The following is an 18,980-nucleotide window of genomic DNA, read 5'->3' on the forward strand; positions in this document are numbered from 1 at the left end:
CTGTATTACACTTTTCCACCGCCGGAGCTCTGAGGGTTGTTCTTTTTTTTTTTTTTTTTTTGCGGGATCAACTCTAGTCTTCATTTATCCAATTTTTGGGAACATATAATGTTTTGATTGCTTTTTGTTTCATTTTTTTCTAGAGGCAAAATCAACAACATCTGCAATTCTGGCATGTTTTTTCTTTTTACTGTCGTTCGCCGTGCAGTATAAGGGTGGCTTCACACAAGCGTGTTTATGTGCATGCAGGATCCTGGTGGATTGTTCTGATAGCGCGGGTGGTTTTTCCTTTATCATTTGATCGATTTCATTCAGTGGGTCCTACTGCACAGTTGGACACAGAAGCCCTGCAGCCAATCGTACACACCAGAAGGAGAGAAGCAGTGTTAGATCCTTAGTGATCTTATAAGCCTACCTGGATTTGGAGGTGTTAGCGAGGCTTCTAGTCAGGAGCTCTCGCTAAACACTGGGTCAGTCTACATATTTAAATATATTTTTTAGCAGTATCTTTTGCACTATGCCTAACCACTCCTGGCTACCGTTGGTAACGCCTCCCTGACGTGTTTTTGTTGTTACTAGGGAAGAGAGAGAGTATTCAAAAAGATCTAGAAAAGCTTGCACAGTGGGCAGCGACTAACAGAATGGTATTTAATAAGGAGAAATGCAAAGTCCTACATCTGGGCAAGAAAAATGAAAAAAGCACATACAGAATGGGAGGAATTGGGCTAAGCAGCAGCACATGTGAAAAAGACTTGGGTATACTAATAGATCATAAACTGAACATGAGTCAACAATGTGATGCAGCAGTCAAAAAGGCAAACACAATTCTTGGATGTATTAAGAGTAGCATAGAGTCTAGATCAGGTGAGGTCATTATCACCTCTACTCTTCCTTAGTCAGACCTCATCTGGAATACTGTGTCCACTTCTGGGCACCCCACTTTCAAAAAGACATAGACAAACTGGAGCAAGTTCAGAGAAGAGTTACCAAGATGGTGAGCGGTCTGCAAATCATGTCCTATGAGAACGGTTAAAGGATCTGGGAATGTTTAGCTTGCAAAAAAGAAGGCTAAGAGGAGACTTAATAGCGGTCTACAAATATCTGAAGGGCTGTCACAGTGCAGAGGGATCAGACCTATTCTCATCTGCACAAGGAAAGACTAGAAGCAATGGGATGAAAATGAAAGGGAGGAGACACAAATTAGATATTAGAAAAAACTTTCTGACAGTGAGTGTGATCAATGAGTAGAACAGGTTACCACAGGAGGTGGTGAGTTCTTCTTCACTGGAAGTCTTCAAACAAAGGCTGGACAAATATCTGTCTGGGATGATTTAGTGATTCTGCACTGAGCAGAGGGTTGGACCCGATGACCCTGGAGGTCCCTTCCAACTCCACCATTCTATGATTCATCTCTGGTTGTCAACACTTGAAGTGCTTCTCCCCGGCTCAGTGGGTCCCAACATGCTCACACTGGACCCGTTGACAGACCCTAAAATGCACCTAGATGTCATCTCAGCCAGACAAATGCCCAGTTTATTACATTGACATATAGGCTGGCTAAGATGCTTCTTATCTACATTTACTGCAGTATTGATGCACGTACCACTTATCCTGGGGACGGGGGACAGGGGGACACGTGTTCCCCCATGGGCCATTCTGAGCCTGCAACTGCATGCTCCATGTCTACACTATATAGGCCACAGACACCGACATGTCAACTGTCAAAGAATTTCAGATGTTAACCATAGAGGGGCGACAGACATCAGGTTGAAATATTACACAGTCAGGAAACTTAGAATACAACTATCAATATGTCAAATCCTAAACCAGTGAGAACCAACAGGTAGATGTTATCAGGTATGTACATGCCTCTTACCCCTGTATCCAGACTAAAAGCCGAAAAAAACACGATTGGTCCTGCAAGGAAGCAGAGGCAGAAAACCTGGCACAATGACCTCTATTCATTCTAAGGCCCTTCTATGACCGACCTCATCCTGCAGGACAGGCAGCAGCTGGCTCACACGGTAACATTTTCCATGTGGGATTTCTGGACAGAGAGAAATTACTAATAAACTCATTTATCCCTTGGTACCCAAAATATTGCACATAAACACTATATAGAGAACATGAAAATAAGCTGGACAGCTGAAAGGACTCCATCTTCATAGTCTTCATCCATCCTGGGACAGCAGACTCTCGTAATACTGTCATACAATCATTTCACAGAACGCCCTACAGCCTGAAACAGCAAGTAAAATGGCCAAGCTGATTCTTCCTCTGTCTAGTCCGGGCTGCCACGGCTCTAATAGTCTGGGGGCCGCCCAGCAGCAGATCCCTAATAACCAGTCTGATTGCTAAATGGATGAGAAAATAATTAGTTCCAGATCTGCAGGGCCACTTCCATGCCACACACCCACAGACCCCGTCCTGTAACTGAAGGACACTGAATACAGTAACACCAACCCCACCCGCATTGCTGATAGACTATAGGGTCACACGGACAGTATCCTCAACTAAGGCTATATTCAGTGCGAGGTTGAAGTGATGTAAAAACCACATTACCAAAAACATACATGTATTGCTATAGTTTTTGCAATCCGCTTATAGGATTCAGCTTCAAGTTGTACTCATGGGTCAAACTGCACCATAAACCACACTAGAGAGAAACAAGAACATGCCATGTTACACCTGTGCAATCCCATCCATTTAGCATTTTGCTAGTTCTGCAAGGAATTGGCCTGGACCTGCCCATCTACCTCTGTATCAGTAAGCTTGTCTTTTGCTGTGATTTGTGAATAGTTCCAATTCCCTTTCAGAAGTTTGTATTAAGGATTGACCACCATTAACAAGAACACAGCAGAGCTATCAATATCAGACCCGACATCATCTACACACAGTTTTCAGATAGAAGAGACACCTCTATGGCCAGGAACGGGTTACATTAATAATAACCCTTTCCCATTACTAAAGAGTCCAAGAATGTGCTGGTAGTCCGATTCCTGCCCCCCTGGTTTGGCACGAAGAGCCTCTGGTGACTGGATTTAAAGCCTTGTCGCCACAAAGACTTCTTTCTTATGGAGTAGAACAGAGGCTCCCAGTGTCCCACCGGATGCTTACTTTATGAGATGTGCAGAAGCTTATACAACTATGTGACCAGCGACGGCCGGTGTTCACGAGCGCTGAGATCAGCAAGTAATAATATGGAACAGTCCTGAATTGGGTGTAGCTTCTGAAGCACAAACTTTCCTGGCCCATGCAGCACAGTTAGATGGTCCTACTCCAAAGGGACACAATTCTTACAGGGTTATTCCTATTTGAGACATTTATGCTATATAGACAGTCTACAGCCATGTCTTTAGTGTTGTGTTGGGACACAGACAAGCAGGACTGGAGACTATAGTAACAATGGACAAGCCACAACCTGTGGGATTTATGGAAAGGGCATGACCATTGTATACTGAAAAGTATATCTAATACATTAGAATATTTCAGTCACATTTATTTAAGGATTGTGGTGGTCTTGATTTGCTACAATTGTATCCAGTCTAGACAATCTTCAGTGAGTTAAACAGCCAGGACTGCTGACTACTGCAATATATCAGCGTAGTTACAATGTATCAAACTATTATGCCGCAGGAAGATCGGTCTGCTGATGTCTTTAGCTCTTTAGAGGATTGTCTAGACTGGATACAATTGTAGCAAACACACAGATATGAGAGGTATAAGAGCTGTACGGTTTTTTTTAACCTCTTGATGTAAGCAAGAATGTTCTCATTCACTGACAGCAAACAAATATCTTGAAAATAATGAAGAATCACAATAAAATTCAAAGTATAATATGAAGTGGCAGAACTAATTGTGCCAGTTTCAGATAAGCAGACCATCACATGTAATAGTACGCATGTGTTACAGATAACTGGAACCGTAAGTCATCAGTATTTGATCTGCATTTGCCTCCGTACGGGCGGTCATTAGTTTTATTTTCTGTGGGGCAAATACGGATTCATATTTGCCCAATCAAAAATAATAGCAATGAATGCAAATTTGGAGGCAAAAATAGACAAACATAGCACACGTCTTTGAATGGCTGAGCGCTGCCTCTGATTGGTTACAGCGCTCAGCCAATCAGGGTATTAGTGTATCTTGCGCCACCACCAAGTGCTAGTGGAGTCAAGATTGACAGGGGGTAGCCCACTAAAGTTAGCCTACAGCTCCATGGATTAATATTGCATAGAGTGGGCCCCCGCTGCAGCAAGGCGGTTTACCGCCGGCGGCACCCACTTCTGTGCTCAAGCACAGAGTGGCCTCGGCAGGCCACACCACGGGAGCGGCAGTGCCGCTGCCACAGGCGCCGGAGGAGCGGCTGCAAGCAGCCCCCAGGGCTAGTTAGGAAAAAAGTAATGTACCCGGCTGTGACAGAATTCCTCTTCCCCCAGCACACTGTTCAGCGCAGTGTCAGCCGGCCCGGGACTTCAAAGAAAAAGTTGTGCGCAGGAAAATGGCTGGGCCGCAGGGATGCTGCTGTCAAGGGCTCTCTGCAGAGCACATCACAGCCAACGGCCGCACATGGCTGTAGCGCTGCCACTGCACACTTATAGCTGCGGCCTCCGGGGGCTCTCGACTGCCGCACAACTCTAAACACTGTTCACACCTGACAGCCGCACATAGCAGAAATACGGGCACGGCAGAGTGACAGCTGAGGCCTCCGTCCCCAGGGCACAGCCAAAACTCAAATAACACCGGCCACAGGACACTTACACCTGCGCCCTTCGGAATATCTGTACTTGGGCATGCAATTCGGCACATTAGTTCACATAGTACTGTGGGCTAACGGAGCAGGGAGCGAGCGGAGCCACAGCTCCGCTCCCAGAGTACATGCTACACGATGGTAAAGGACCTTCAAGCTCCTTCAGGAATGCCGCCAATCAGGAGCTAGGGTGTGACGGGGCGTTCATGAATCTAAGCCCTGTCAAACCCCTAACTTCCTGATGGCGTCAAGATACACTAATACCGCCAATCAGAGGCAGCACTTTCTGGAGAACCGGCCATCAGAACACAGAAGACGACTTTGGGGACAGGGAGAAGAGCCTGACAGTGCTTCAAGGTGAGTCCAATTTTTTTTCTACAGCTAGGGATGATTTTTGGGGTAGGGCTTATATTTCGAGACCCCCACCCCCCACCCCTGAAAATTATCGCTGCAGGGATTGCCTTCATCTAACTGCTTTCAATGGGGCGGCAGCAGCGCCAGCCACATTGAAAGCAATGGGATGGCATCGCGCTGCTCTGACACAGATGTGATAGCTGTAGCAGGGGATTCTTTCGTCCATGCTGCAGACCCCTCATCACTGAACACTGTGGCAGTGCTGTCACAGTGTTCAGTGATGAGGGGACTCCCCGCAGGAATTAACGGAGCCCCCAGGGGGGACTAAAGGGTTAACAGCGGCATATTTAAAAGGTGCTTCTGGCCAGAAGCACTTATTAAATGCCCTGCTGTAAGCAGTGGGGAAGCTATTGGCAGCACAGGAGTTTCCATTAACTGCTGCTCCCATAGGAGTCAATGGAAACTCCTGCAAAACGCGCAGCTATGTCCTATCTTTTTTAGGTGTGCACTGTTTTGCGTTTCTGATTCCGTACATATGAACGCTTCTATGGGAACCCATTGGTTCTTTATAAGCATGCATTATGCGCACGCAAAACACATGCTCGTGTGAATGAGGCCTCGGGTGGTGAATATTTATGCAACCACATTATTTTGCATTTTTTTTCCCACCCTAAGGGTGACTACCCACTACAGTTTTTTTTCCACTGCGAAATTCGCAGCGTTTTTTTTTCTGCAGGGGTCTATGGGACTTGTAATGTTAAAATCACGATCGCGCAAAATCGCAATCTACCGCAAAATCGCGGTTTTAACATTACAAGTCCGATAGATCCCTGCAGAAAAAAAAAACGCTGCGAATTTCGCAGTGAAAAAAAACTGTAGTGGGTAGTCACACTAAAATATTTCAGTTTGTTGTTCTATAGAATTGTACAGATAACGGGTCACACTGAGGGTGGAAAGAAATCTGAAATGATTCATCTACGGCCCCCTGCACACGGGCGGAAAATCTGCGGCGGGATTTCCAGCAGAATTTCCGCCTGTGCTCACCTGCATAGGATTGCACTACAAAATGCAATCCTATGCAGACAGCCGCGATTTGTCTGCATAGAAACAAATGGCGGCATGTTCTATTTCTGGGCGGCAGTCGGCACATCACAGAGCGGGAGCAGGCATGGGGTCGAATCCCGCTGCGAGAATTCTCACAGGGGATCTGACCCAGCAGTCTGCATTTTAACCTGGGTGTGTAAACACTTCTCTGAAGGTGCACGGAGGTGCCGGACATGCACCTCCTCATGTATTCAGTGCACCGTGCGCCCGGGGAAACTGTACTGAGCCGGGTGCAGAAAATGCGGGTCTTAGTAAATTTCCCCCTATGTGTGTACATTCTTTGTAGCCATTGTCTTTTCTGGTCAAGAAATAGGGGCCTGAATTCCGTAAGAGGCCATTTGAAAAAAGGACAACCCCAGAAAAGAAGTCAAACACTTATTGGCCTAGAATGTCACATATTAAGGTAACCTGTCACCTCCCTATAGTGCCAGAACCTAAGCTATGGTGCTGTTAGGGGAGCCTGGTGATGTATTCTTTATACTTCCCCCCGCTCCCTGCTTCCGGCAGTGTCCCCACTGAAGATCGCGTCCAAATCTGTTGTGTGTGTACTTTCCCATACAAGTCTATGGAACTGAAAAGAGTCCGATTTCTGTGCACCGCGTGATTCTCAGGGGGGAACATCGCTGGAACCAGGCAAAAAAATACACCCCACAGCTCCCTGCCACCTTCCCTATTTGGACCATAACTTAGGTTATGGTGCTGTACTGGGGTAACAGGTTCCCTTTGAAGGAAGTCTCTCACCAAGGAGCCACCCCGACTGCAGACAATGTAATAACTGGACATGTGAAAGGCTGCTGCTTATAAACATCTTATATCAGCTCAGTACTGTCTGTCCCAGCAAGTCAGCAAACGGTCTATATACTAATGCATACCCAGGACCCCTAAGCACTGGGATATAATGAAGAGGACCGCTAAGCACTGGGATATAATAAAGAGGACCGCTAAGCACTGGGATGTAATGGAGAGAACCGCTAAGCACTGGGATATAATAAAGAGGACCGCTAAGCACTGGGATATAATAAAGAGGACCACTAAGCACTGGGATATAATAAAGAGGACCGCTAAGCACTGGGATATAATAAAGAGGACCGCTAAGCACTGGGATATAATAAAGAGGACCGCTAAGCACTGGGATATAATAAAGAGGACCGCTAAGCACTGGGATATAATAAAGAGGACCGCTAAGCACTGGGATATAATAAAGAGGACCGCTAAGCACTGGGATATAATAAAGAGGACCGCTAAGCACTGGGATATAATAAAGAGGACCGCTAAGCACTGGGATATAATAAAGAGGACCGCTAAGCACTGGGATATAATAAAGAGGACCGCTAAGCACTGGGATATAATAAAGAGGACCGCTAAGCACTGGGATATAATAAAGAGGACCACTAAGCACTGGGATATAATAAAGAGGACCGCTAAGCACTGGGATATAATAAAGAGGACCGCTAAGCACTGGGATATAATAAAGAGGACCACTAAGCACTGGGATATAATGGAAAGGACTCCTAAGCACTGGGATATAATGGAGAGGACCGCTAAGCACTGGGATATAATGGAAAGGACTCCTAAGCACTGGGATATAATGGAGAAGCCCCGTAAGCACTGGGATATTATGGAGAGGACCCCTAAGCACTAGGATATAATGGAGAGGCCCCCTAAGCACTGGGATATCATGGAGAAGACCCCTAAGCACTGGGATATAACGGAGAAGACCCCTAAGTACTGGGATATAATAAAGAGGACCCCTAAGCACTGGGATATAACGGAGCAAACCCCTAAGCACTAAGATATAATGGAAAGGACCCCTAAGCACTGGGATATAACGGAGAGGACCCCTAAACACTGGGATATAACGGAGAGGACCCCTAAACACTGGGATATAATGGAGAAGACCCCTAAGCACTGGGATATAATAAATAGGACCCCTAAGCACTGGGATATAATAAATAGGACCCCTAAGCACTGAGATATAATGGAAAGGACCCCTAAGCACTGGGATATAATGGAGAGGACCGCTAAGCACTGGGATATAATGGAAAGGACTCCTAAGCACTGGGATATTATGGAGAGGACCCCTAAGCACTAGGATATAATGGAGAGGCCCCCTAAGCACTGGGATATCATGGAGAAGACCCCTAAGCACTGGGATATAACGGAGAAGACCCCTAAGTACTGGGATATAATAAAGAGGACCCCTAAGCACTGGGATATAACGGAGCAAACCCCTAAGCACTAAGATATAATGGAAAGGACCCCTAAGCACTGGGATATAACGGAGAGGACCCCTAAACACTGGGATATAACGGAGAGGACCCCTACACACTGGGAAATAATGGAGAAGACCCCTAAGCACTGGGATATAATAAATAGGACCCCTAAGCACTGGGATATAATAAATAGGACCCCTAAGCACTGGGATATAATAAATAGGACCCCTAAGCACTGAGATATAATGGAAAGGACCCCTAAGCACTGGGATATAATGGAAAGGACCCCTAAGCACTGAGATATAATGGAAAGGACCCCTAAGCACTGGGATATAATGGAGAAGACCCCTAAACACTGGGATATAACGGAGAGGACCCCTAAGCACTGGGATATAACGGAGAGGACCCCTTAGCACTGGGTTATAATGAAGAGGACCCCTTAGCACAGGGATTTAACGGAGAGGACCCCTTAGCACAGGGATTTAACGGAGAGGACCCCTTAGCACAGGGATATAACGGAGAGGACCCCTAAGAACTGGGATATAATGGAGAGGACTCCTAAGCACTGGGATATAATGGAGAGGACCCCTAAGCACTGGGATATCATGGAGAAGACCCCTAAGCACTGGGATATAACGGAGAAGACCCCTAAGTACTGGGATATAATAAAGAGGACCCCTAAGCACAGGGATATAACGGAGAGGACCCCTAAGCACAGGGATATAACGGAGAGGACCCCTAAGCACTGGGATATAACGGAGAGGACCCCTAAGCACTGGGATATAACGGAGAGGACCGCTAAGCACTGGGATATAACGGAGAGGACCGCTAAGCACTGAGATATAATAAATAGGACCCCTAAGCACTGGGATATAACGGAGCGGACCCCTAAGCATTGAGATATAATGGAAAGGACCCCTAAGCACTGGGATATAACGGAGCGGACCCCTAAGCATTGAGATATAATGGAAAGGACCCCTAAGCACTGGGATATAATGGAGAAGACCCCTAAACACTGGGATATAACGGAGAGGACCCCTAAGCACTGGGATATAATGTAGAGGACCCCTTAGCACTGGGTTATAATGAAGAGGACCCCTTAGCACAGGGATTTAACGGAGAGGACCCCTTAGCACAGGGATTTAACGGAGAGGACCCCTTAGCACAGGGATATGACGGAGAGGACCCCTAAGAACTGGGATATAATGGAGAGGACTCCTAAGCACTGGGATATAATGTAGAAGACCTTTAACCACTGGGATATAATGGAGAGGACCCCTTAGCTCTGGTATATAACGAAGAGGACCCCTTAGCACTGGGTTATAACGAAGAGGACCCCTTAGCACAGGGATATAACGGAGAGGACCCCTAAGCACTGGGATATAACGGAGAGGACCCCTAAGCACTGGGATATAATGGAGAGGACCCCTAAGCACTGGGATATAACGGAGAGGACCCTTAAGCACTGGGATATAACGGAGAGGACCCCTAAGCACTGGGATATAATAAAAAAGATCCCTAAGCACTGGGATATAATGGAGAGGCCCCCTAAGCACTGGGATATAATGGAGAAGACCCCTAAGAACTGAGCTATAACGGAGAGGACCCCTAAGCACTGGTATATAATGGAGAAGACCCCTAAGCACTGGGATATAACGGAGAAGACCCCTAAGCACTGGGATATAACGGAGAGGACCCTTAAGCACTGGGATATAACGGAGAGGACCCTTAAGCACAGGGATATAACAGAAAGGCCCCCTAAGCACTGGGATATAACGGAGAGGACCCCTAAGCACTGGGATATAATGGAGAGGACCCTTAAGCACAGAGATATATAACAGAGAGGACCCCTAAGCACTGGGATATAATGGAGAAGACCCCTAAGCACTGGGATATAATGGAGAGGACCCCTAAGCACTGGGATATAATGGAGAGGACCCCTAAGCACTGGGATATAACGAAGAGGACCCCTTAGCACTGGGATATAATGAAGAGGACCCCTTAGCACTGGGATATAATGAAGAGGACCCCTTAGCACTGGGATATAACGAAGAGGACCCCTTAGTACAGGGATTTAACGGAGAGGACCCCTAAGCACAGGAATATAATGAAGGGGACCCCTAAGCACTGGAATATAACGGAGAAGACCCCTAAACACTAGAATATAATGAAGAGGACCCCTAAGTACTGGGATATAATGAAGAGGACCACTAAGCACTGGGATATAATGGAGAAGACCCCTAAGTACTGGCATATAATGAAGAGGACCCCTAAGTACTGGGATATAATGAAGGGGACCCCTAAGCACTGGGATATAATGAAGGGGACCCCTAAGCACTGGGATATAATGGAGAGGACCCCTAAGTACTGGGATATAATGAAGGGGACCCCTAAGCACTGAGATATAATGGAGGGGACCCCTAAGCCCTGGGATATAATGGAGAGGACCCCTAAGCCCTGGGATATAATGGAGAGGACCCCTAAGCCCTGGGATATAATAGAGAGGACCCCTAAGCACTGAGATATAATGGAGAGGACCCCTAAGTGCGTGAGCGCACAGACCGATTGTGGGATTACAGCAGGGAGATGTAAATTAACATTACGTATTTTCTCCTAGCAGCCAGTATACTAGTTGTGTGGCATCTTCTGTGGTGACGGATTTACTCTAAATTTTCCCTGTCTTCAAAATGCAATTCAGTGACTGCAAGCAGATAGCTGGTTTATTGCACATAGAATTGCTGTCACATTGCTTTACTCTTACATCACTCGATTTTCATGGGCCACTGATGTCCGCAAGTGGTACAATATAGATATAGATATTGTCGGGCTGCAGTATCCAGAAGCCAACATGTGGTGGCAGCAGACATACACAAAACAAAGCTCTCATGCGCTTTGTCCTGCTGCTCACAAGGAGATGAATATCTTCATGGATCTAAGCCATATATGGGTTCCGCTCCGTGCAAATACTAGGATATTACACTCTGTATGAGTATATCTATCCCACACACATATACATACAGGGCGTCCCAGAGCGAATGGTTGAGCAGGCTTCACCTCATTGCTGATATGCAATGTTAGCAATCTATATGTATGGTAAGCAGGGTGAAGAGTCATTTAAGTGTACAATCCATTTTTTTTGTAATTGCAGGACTTAAGTGCAGAAAAATCAAATACTTTGTGCCAACAAGTTCTCGATATGTTCTCCTCCTGCTGCCATGCAAAGCTGTGCGTGAGGGATGCATTGGCACTTAGCAGCAATTAATTCTTCCAGCCTCAATTGTCCAACTCTGCCCGTTATTGTCTGACTCAGGGTGATGCCGTCCTCCACAGGTGTAGCATGAGTTACCTCCCGCAGCTTCCCCCCACTACTTGGTTTTTACATTTGGGGGATGCTGAAGGAGATTAGAATACAGCAGTAAATAACATCACCCCGGATCAAAGAATAATGGGCGCAACTGGACACTCGACGCCAGATGAATTACTGGCTGCTGAATGCCAATGCATAATTCGGGCACAGACTGGCACTGCGGTAGCAGGAGGGCACGTCAGGAACCTGTTGACGTAAACTACTTGTTCTTCCTGCACTTAAATCAGGCAGTTACCAGTAAGAACATTAAATAAACATTAACTAAAAACCTAAATTAGCCTTTCATACGTATAGTACCCTAGCATTAAACATCAGCGATACAGCGTGATATATATATATATATATACATACACACACAAGCTCCCTCACTCGTGTAGACCACATACTCCCCTCTATACCGCCGTACGGAGAGGCTATAGCTCTTCAGTGCTGGTTTGGCTGTGCGCCCTATAGCTCGCTGGCTGGTCTGTTCTCATCCATCACATCTGGCTTCTCTCTTCCTATAATGTGACAGATCTTGAATATGGGATTTAGATGCTTCTCATTACAAGGAATGGGGGTGTGAGGGGACTGACATCGGGGGTTCCCATTTTGGCTTGTGCTCTGTAAGCCTCCTGGGAGAGGAGTATATATTTACCTGTACAGTCACTACATGCTTTTCCATCTCCTCTAGTATAATGGATTGCACAGTGCTGAGACCTGTATGGTCTACACAGTGACACACAGCAGCATGGCCATATAGATGTGTGACACCCGCCTATATCCTCCGCAGAAAGCTGTAGCTATCATCCCAGCACCACAGGGGTTAACCTGGTGAATGGTTGCGATACCAGATGGTTCCGTAACTGAATCTGCGGCCAGCTGTTCCATACATCCACCTGTTGTGCGGAGGGAACCCTGACACAGAACAACATGTACCGAGCAACCGGCGCCCTACACACCGGGGTGATATCACACATCGGAGGTGGAGTAACCGGATGGCCAAGTGCCTTCCCCGTAATATCAGTGACACTACTACCAGCCGGGTCCCACGCTCCAGCGCCGCAGCCACTATTGTCAGGAAACCCTCTTGTCTCAGTGGGACAGCTATATAGTCTGCCCTAATAATCCTGCCAGCATATGTCCCCATATTACACCTGTGCATCCACTATATTTTTTTTCAAAAGCTGCATGAGTGAAAAAATAAGTTAACCAATAAATTCTATATACCCAAAATGTTGCTAATAAAGGTAACAAAGTGTTCCACAAAACACAAGCCCCGCTGTGGCTATGGCCACATGAAAATAACAATGTTACGGCCCTGGAATGTGGTGCCAAAAATATTTTTTTTTTCGCAATAAAACGAGAGTTTGTTGTGCAGAATATCATCAATTATATGTAACCCAAAAGGGTGACGATAAAAGTTACAATTCATCAGACCAAAACTAAGACCTCCTAAAAGATAAAAAGTTTTTGGAATGCATCGATAAAAAAAATAAATCAGTTGATCCCGAAGGTCCAAAGTAGGCGGCTATTAAGGGGAAATAATACATTGGGCAGTAAGCTTCTGATAGTAGATGCCCCGTTCCAGTTATGGAGGTAAGCTGGGCTGTCTGCTCTCCCTGCAGGACCCAACCAGAAGGATTGCCCCTTTGTATCAAGTAATAGATCTGACAGAATAACAAAAGTGCAGGGGGGGGGGGCACCTGGGAAATGATGACCTAGTGGCCATTATATAATGAACAGGGTGTTGTGTTGGGGAGCAACACAAATAATGGATTTCAAGATGGTGATGTTCAATAGGATGCAATACTTTATTAACTTTTTATGTCCCCTATAATAAGAGTACAGACAATAAATGTTTAAAGCATCTTAAATATTCACTGTAAGACGTCCACACCTTATGGGAAGCAAAGGAATAGGAATAGAGGACAACCAATGGGATTAAAGATGTAAAGGGGCAATAAATAAAAGGAAAGCATTTAAAGGGACCATCCCAAAATCTACTTTTAGCACCAAAGGATAGTAGACAAAAGTGGTTGTGAGCTCCTGACCAGTATACAATACTGAGACCCCCATTGATCCCAAAAAATGGAGCTCCCCCTCTTCTCATCACTGTAGGCTTCCTGCATCCACCTGCAGTGACCTGGACACTGAATAAAGCAGCGGTTGTAAATGCACGCCACTCTACTGATTTCATCGTGGCTGACAAAATAAGCAAAGAACAAGCGCTCAGCTATTTCCAGCAGTCCCACTGACCATGAATGGAGTGGCACCCTTGGGTACTGGGGGAATTAAGTAATGTAATAAACCGGCAATTATTTCTAATATCCAAAGACTCTATAAAGATAGGATCCTTTCCACCGGATTGGCACATAGCAAGTGAAGTGTCAATTTTCAAGAAAGTATTAAAAAAAATTAAATAGTGAAACTGTAGGCTGCTAAGTGTAACGTCTATCGTGGGTAGGATAATTGAACGATTTCTAGGAGATGTTATCCTGGAGTGCCTCAATGAAAACTCCATATTAGCGTGTGTTACGCTATGAGGGATCAGTTATGTCGAACCTATCAGATTAGATTTTACCAGGTAGAAAGTTCTAGACTGGATATCATATTTCAATTTTTCCAAAGTCTTTGATACTGTGCTGAATAAAGGGTTTGTACGTAAAATGGGAAGGCTTGGTCTTGGGAAAATGTGCATAGAAATGGGTTAGTGGTTCAGGGGGTGGATCATATCTGTACATACTCTGATTGAGTCACTGTTACCACAGGAGTCAGCATTATGCCATAAGATATTAACGGCCTGGTGGAGGGATTGTACAGTAATCTGCAGATGATATGAAATGCTGTGAAGTAATAGGACAGTATATTCTTATAAATGGATCTGGATAAGCTGAAAACTTGGACAGAAAGGCGGAAAATGAGGTTTAACATTGATAAATGTTCAAAAGCGGCCCGGATGGCTTTCTTGAGTGATACAATATTACATGTCATAGTCACTGATTGTTTCAGAAGGGTCGGTGAAAGGAATTCTTTTCCATAAAATTGCCTTCTACCTCATGGGGTTTCTTGCCTTCAAGCCCATTTACACGGAGCGATGATCTCTTGAAGATCGCTCAAATGACAGTGACAGCTTTGAGTGATCATTTTGCATAAACTATTAAGTAGCTACTCAGCTACTTAAGAGCAATTTAGTGTGCAAATGAAGCCTTAGCTGAATGCAGTTAATAGCCAGAGGGCTCTTATCTGCTTTCATTTCTTTTGTTCGCCAGCGGGAAACAATGCTATCAGCACTCCCCGCAGAGAACTACTGATAAGGATGAAGGACGATTTTTAGGTTGGACTGAATTTAACGATCAGCTAGCAGTGCCTGAAAAGTGCACGATGGGCGCATATTTAGACGCAACGATTATCGCTCAAACGATCGCTTTTTAGCGAGTTTTGAGCGATCATCGCTCCATGTAAATGGGCCTTTCCTCTGGATCAATATTGCCAGATAATAGGCTATAATGAATGGAGGTAGGTCTGTTTCCAGCCTTACAAACCACCATATCTTACTATGTTCCCAGTGCAGCTGACATGTATTTAACTATCCATAGGATTTAACCCCATTTTGATGGAAAATGCTCTTTAAAGCCGAAAAGTTTCATTGATCACATTAGTAAAAAGAATAATCGACATCTTAGGAACTTCTATGTATATGTGGTGCCAGGAAGTAAAGTTCAACAGCAAAACAAGTTATTAAGAAGTGGAGCTTACCACTGGAATGAAGCACATTGTATACAGGGAAAGTCAGAGAGAGGAACTGTTCTAGTACAGCATAGCTTTAACGAGTGTTACTATACACAGGTCTGCAGTATGCATGGATCTTCTATCAGTGCGTGAGAACCCCATATCTGCCACAATAAGTGGCATACAGCAGGAGGAAGGGTTGCTTGTTAGCACTATTTTACTGGCTTTATACCTGTACACATGCTCAGAGCAGATGGTATATGTCAAAATATGAATAAAGGACAATATTACCTTGCACTCTCGAATGTCGCTGATGCGGATTTCCCAATGGCACCAAAACCAACTCCAACTGCTAGGCCCTCTAAAAAAACAGTGGGAAAAAAGAAACATGATTTTCCAGATTAGAACTGCTTTTTGTATCTTAGCATAGAAAACAGCACCAATATTTTCAACTGCTACATCTTCCCATCACTAAGAACCTGAGTGCCGTCCATTGTGGAGGATGTAGCTCAGTGCGGTGGGCAAGTTGTGGTTAGAGACAGCAGCGACATCAGGACACCATTTTCTTGATGTAGTTCTTATAACTATAGCAAAACAGCAGTGGCTTTTCCAAAAATATTCTTCCAACCCCCACATACAAATGCACCGTTGCCTCATATAGGTGTTCTCAATGGGGAGAGGGGGATAAGCTGCTGTCACATTTCTCTGACGGCTTCTTATCTCCTGTGAGAACTAAGTATTGGCATGTTGAACTGAGTCAGGAAATCTCCATACACATTATTTATCGGCTGGCTTGACCAACATTCATCTTATGTGTATGGCCACTTTAAGACTGATCTAATCAGAACTCAAAGAGTCCAAGACGGTCTCCTGGCAGCCGATATAGAGCATTCTGTATCACTAGTGGGTTTACTGGTAGACTTTCCCACCTCAATTATTACTTGCCTTATGAAATGTAGTGTTCGGCACTTAAAGCTCTCTCCAGCAGGTTACGGTCTAAACAATGATGTGAATGATGGCACCGCTGCTCATGACAACTTATCACCTTGGCTAATGATGTTCCCACTTGGGGACTATTGATACATACGTTTGTCTTAAAACTATCTTTTGTTTCAGTCTAGTATTTATGTATTTGACAAGTGTTGACAAGATAGGTCTGGACCTTTTTTTTTTTCCGGAATATGCCGACTAGTCCCATGGGAGCCTACGAGAGCTACCGGAAAACAGAGGTGGGAGGGAGTTTAACAGCAGTTCTGCTAAACTCACTCCCCCTTTCTGCGCTTGCCGGCTGCTGGCAAAGTGAGGGGGCTGGAGTTTAACACACTAGCTCCCACCCTGTCCCCTCCCTTTGCCGGCAGTCAGCAAAGGGGCAGAGAGGGGAAGGGTGTTTAGCAGAGCTCTCCCTCTTTCGCTGCAGCCTGGCTGTCTGAATGGGCCTTAAAATGGGAGATGCAGCCGTAACTCTGGTTCATACGATTTTCGGCCATGATGCGTGTAGCTGAAGGTCGCAGCGCAAGTGTGAAGGAGCCCTTAGAGGGTAACATTGCAAAGAGTGGCATCACCATTCCCACATTACAATGTGGGAGGACAAATACCCAGCAACTTCAGAACATCAGTAAAGTGTTACAATACTACTTAACTAGACAAACCTTAAGAGGAATGAATCACAAGCAACCTATGAAGCAAAAATTTCCCTGACCTGTACAAAAGACACGCATTGAAGTTTTACTAACAGGGTCTTAGACACTGAGCATGCAGTTTTTTATCATAATTAACCTTTGCAACATTTTACTAAGATAGAAGTATCCCACATGCTGTGGACTTTGAATTATTTACCTTGTGGGGGATGCCACACTATATATCCCCTTCCTTGGAAGAAAAAACAGAAGCGCTTGGAAAAATCACTTGAGTGTTTTTCATTGTTTTCTTCTCCAATACATCTAATGATAATTAGGAATACCTGATTGATAAGGCAACCATACCCCTTGAGTATTACTTCAATAAGTGATTACTTCAGCAAGTGTTATTACCAATAAGAGAAGGTGCAACAGCTGGTGCAGAGTAGGGAGAAGGGGCATATATCTGGAGCAAGGGCACACTGCTTGACCCAGGACTAGAGAAGGGGCATATATCAGCAGTTGAAGCATATTGCTAGATCCAACTCCTTTGCTCCAGTGTCCCTATTACAACACAGTACTGTAGCATTTTCAGACATTTTGTTATTAAGTTACTATTTTGTTTATTAGTTTTTGTTCATTATTGCCATTTAGGTCCTATAGCATAATAAACGATTGCATTTACTGCAAGGCACAGAAGAGCAGTAGACGCTTTGCTTGCTTTCCTCTGCATACTATGCATTTAGATGAAGCATGAATGTGATACACTGTGTATGGTAATAACCTGGTGATTGCAGTCACTGCAACATAAGACATTTACACCTCTCAGGTCTGCGCTGCTAAATCCCTACTTATCAAAGTGTAAAGCTGCATCGCACAAAGCGTAGCAGGTCACCACCCTCCAGCTTGGAAGGCTGACCTTTTGTGGCAGAACTTTTCTTTCAATCAGTGGATGGCTGGTTGCACAGGCAGATACCATCACATTCATCTTCCCCTTTATGTTGCAGAATTGGAACACTTCCAATAGGGACCTCTAATTCCCGTATTAATTTATATTTTCCTCTCCTCTGGCCTCCACCTCAATACACTTTCGGACATAACTTACCACAAAAATGAAAATCACATTTGTACCACCAATAATGATGTCAATGAAGATGTACAAGTCAGATGGTCCTCAATCAGCCCCATAATTTTTTTATTTTTAGGCTTTTGCAGTTTTTCCAGTAGCTCTTCTCTCTGCTCATCTTTATTTAGTGTTGTCCCTATCTCACACTTCTAGTGCTAAAACAGAATCCAAGCAGAGAGGGGACTGTGTGGGAGACACACAGCAAATCATGAGCCGTAATTGTGTGAACTGCTCATGTGAAGCCGCTCAGTGTATTGTCTGCAAAAGAGAAGACAGAAATCAAATCTGTTGTTGTCTTTACACCCATCTATCAGGCATCATGTTTACTTTGCACCTTATATAAGGGTCATATGAAGGAAAGAAGAGACCCCCAAGCTATACACTATCTATATGTCCTTGTTCTTTTCAAAGGTTTTCCCTCCCATATCACCCATCAGCTTGGAGCTGGATGAGAACTCTGGGCCTGCAGGATGTGCAACCAGTTGATGGGGATGATTTAGAGTGGGCAACCCCTACATCCATATAGGCTGTCTATGAGTAGCACCTGGCCAATTGAGGGTTTTGTTTACTCATCCCTTCCCTCCATAGGTGGTACAGGCACTCCTACTCCCCCAGGCTGTCTTAAGAAGGGCAATGATCTTTGTTCCCTACGTATGGCAAAAATTTTAACCTTGATGAGATCTGACACAGAGAAATGCCCTCATTTTTTCCCAGGAGGTTATTGCAGTCTAGTCTGAGATTG

At 45.0% G+C, this 18,980-nt stretch overlaps 1 protein-coding gene across 3 annotated transcripts in view; it reads right to left on the bottom strand.

The window, feature by feature from the left end:
• The window catches only part of SLC39A11 (solute carrier family 39 member 11), a 430,238-nt gene that overhangs the window by 16,070 nt on the left and 395,188 nt on the right, over positions 1 to 18,980 (bottom strand). For all 3 annotated transcript variants that reach the window (XM_066587684.1, XM_066587683.1, XM_066587682.1), the window contains one exon: positions 15,788 to 15,857. In XM_066587684.1, the coding sequence (XP_066443781.1) occupies positions 15,788 to 15,857 (70 nt within the window). The remainder of the gene's footprint in view (positions 1 to 15,787; positions 15,858 to 18,980) is intronic.

The sequence above is a fragment of the Eleutherodactylus coqui genome, chromosome 13 (assembly GCF_035609145.1).
Source record: "Eleutherodactylus coqui strain aEleCoq1 chromosome 13, aEleCoq1.hap1, whole genome shotgun sequence".
NCBI classification, from domain to species: Eukaryota; Metazoa; Chordata; class Amphibia; order Anura; family Eleutherodactylidae; genus Eleutherodactylus; species Eleutherodactylus coqui.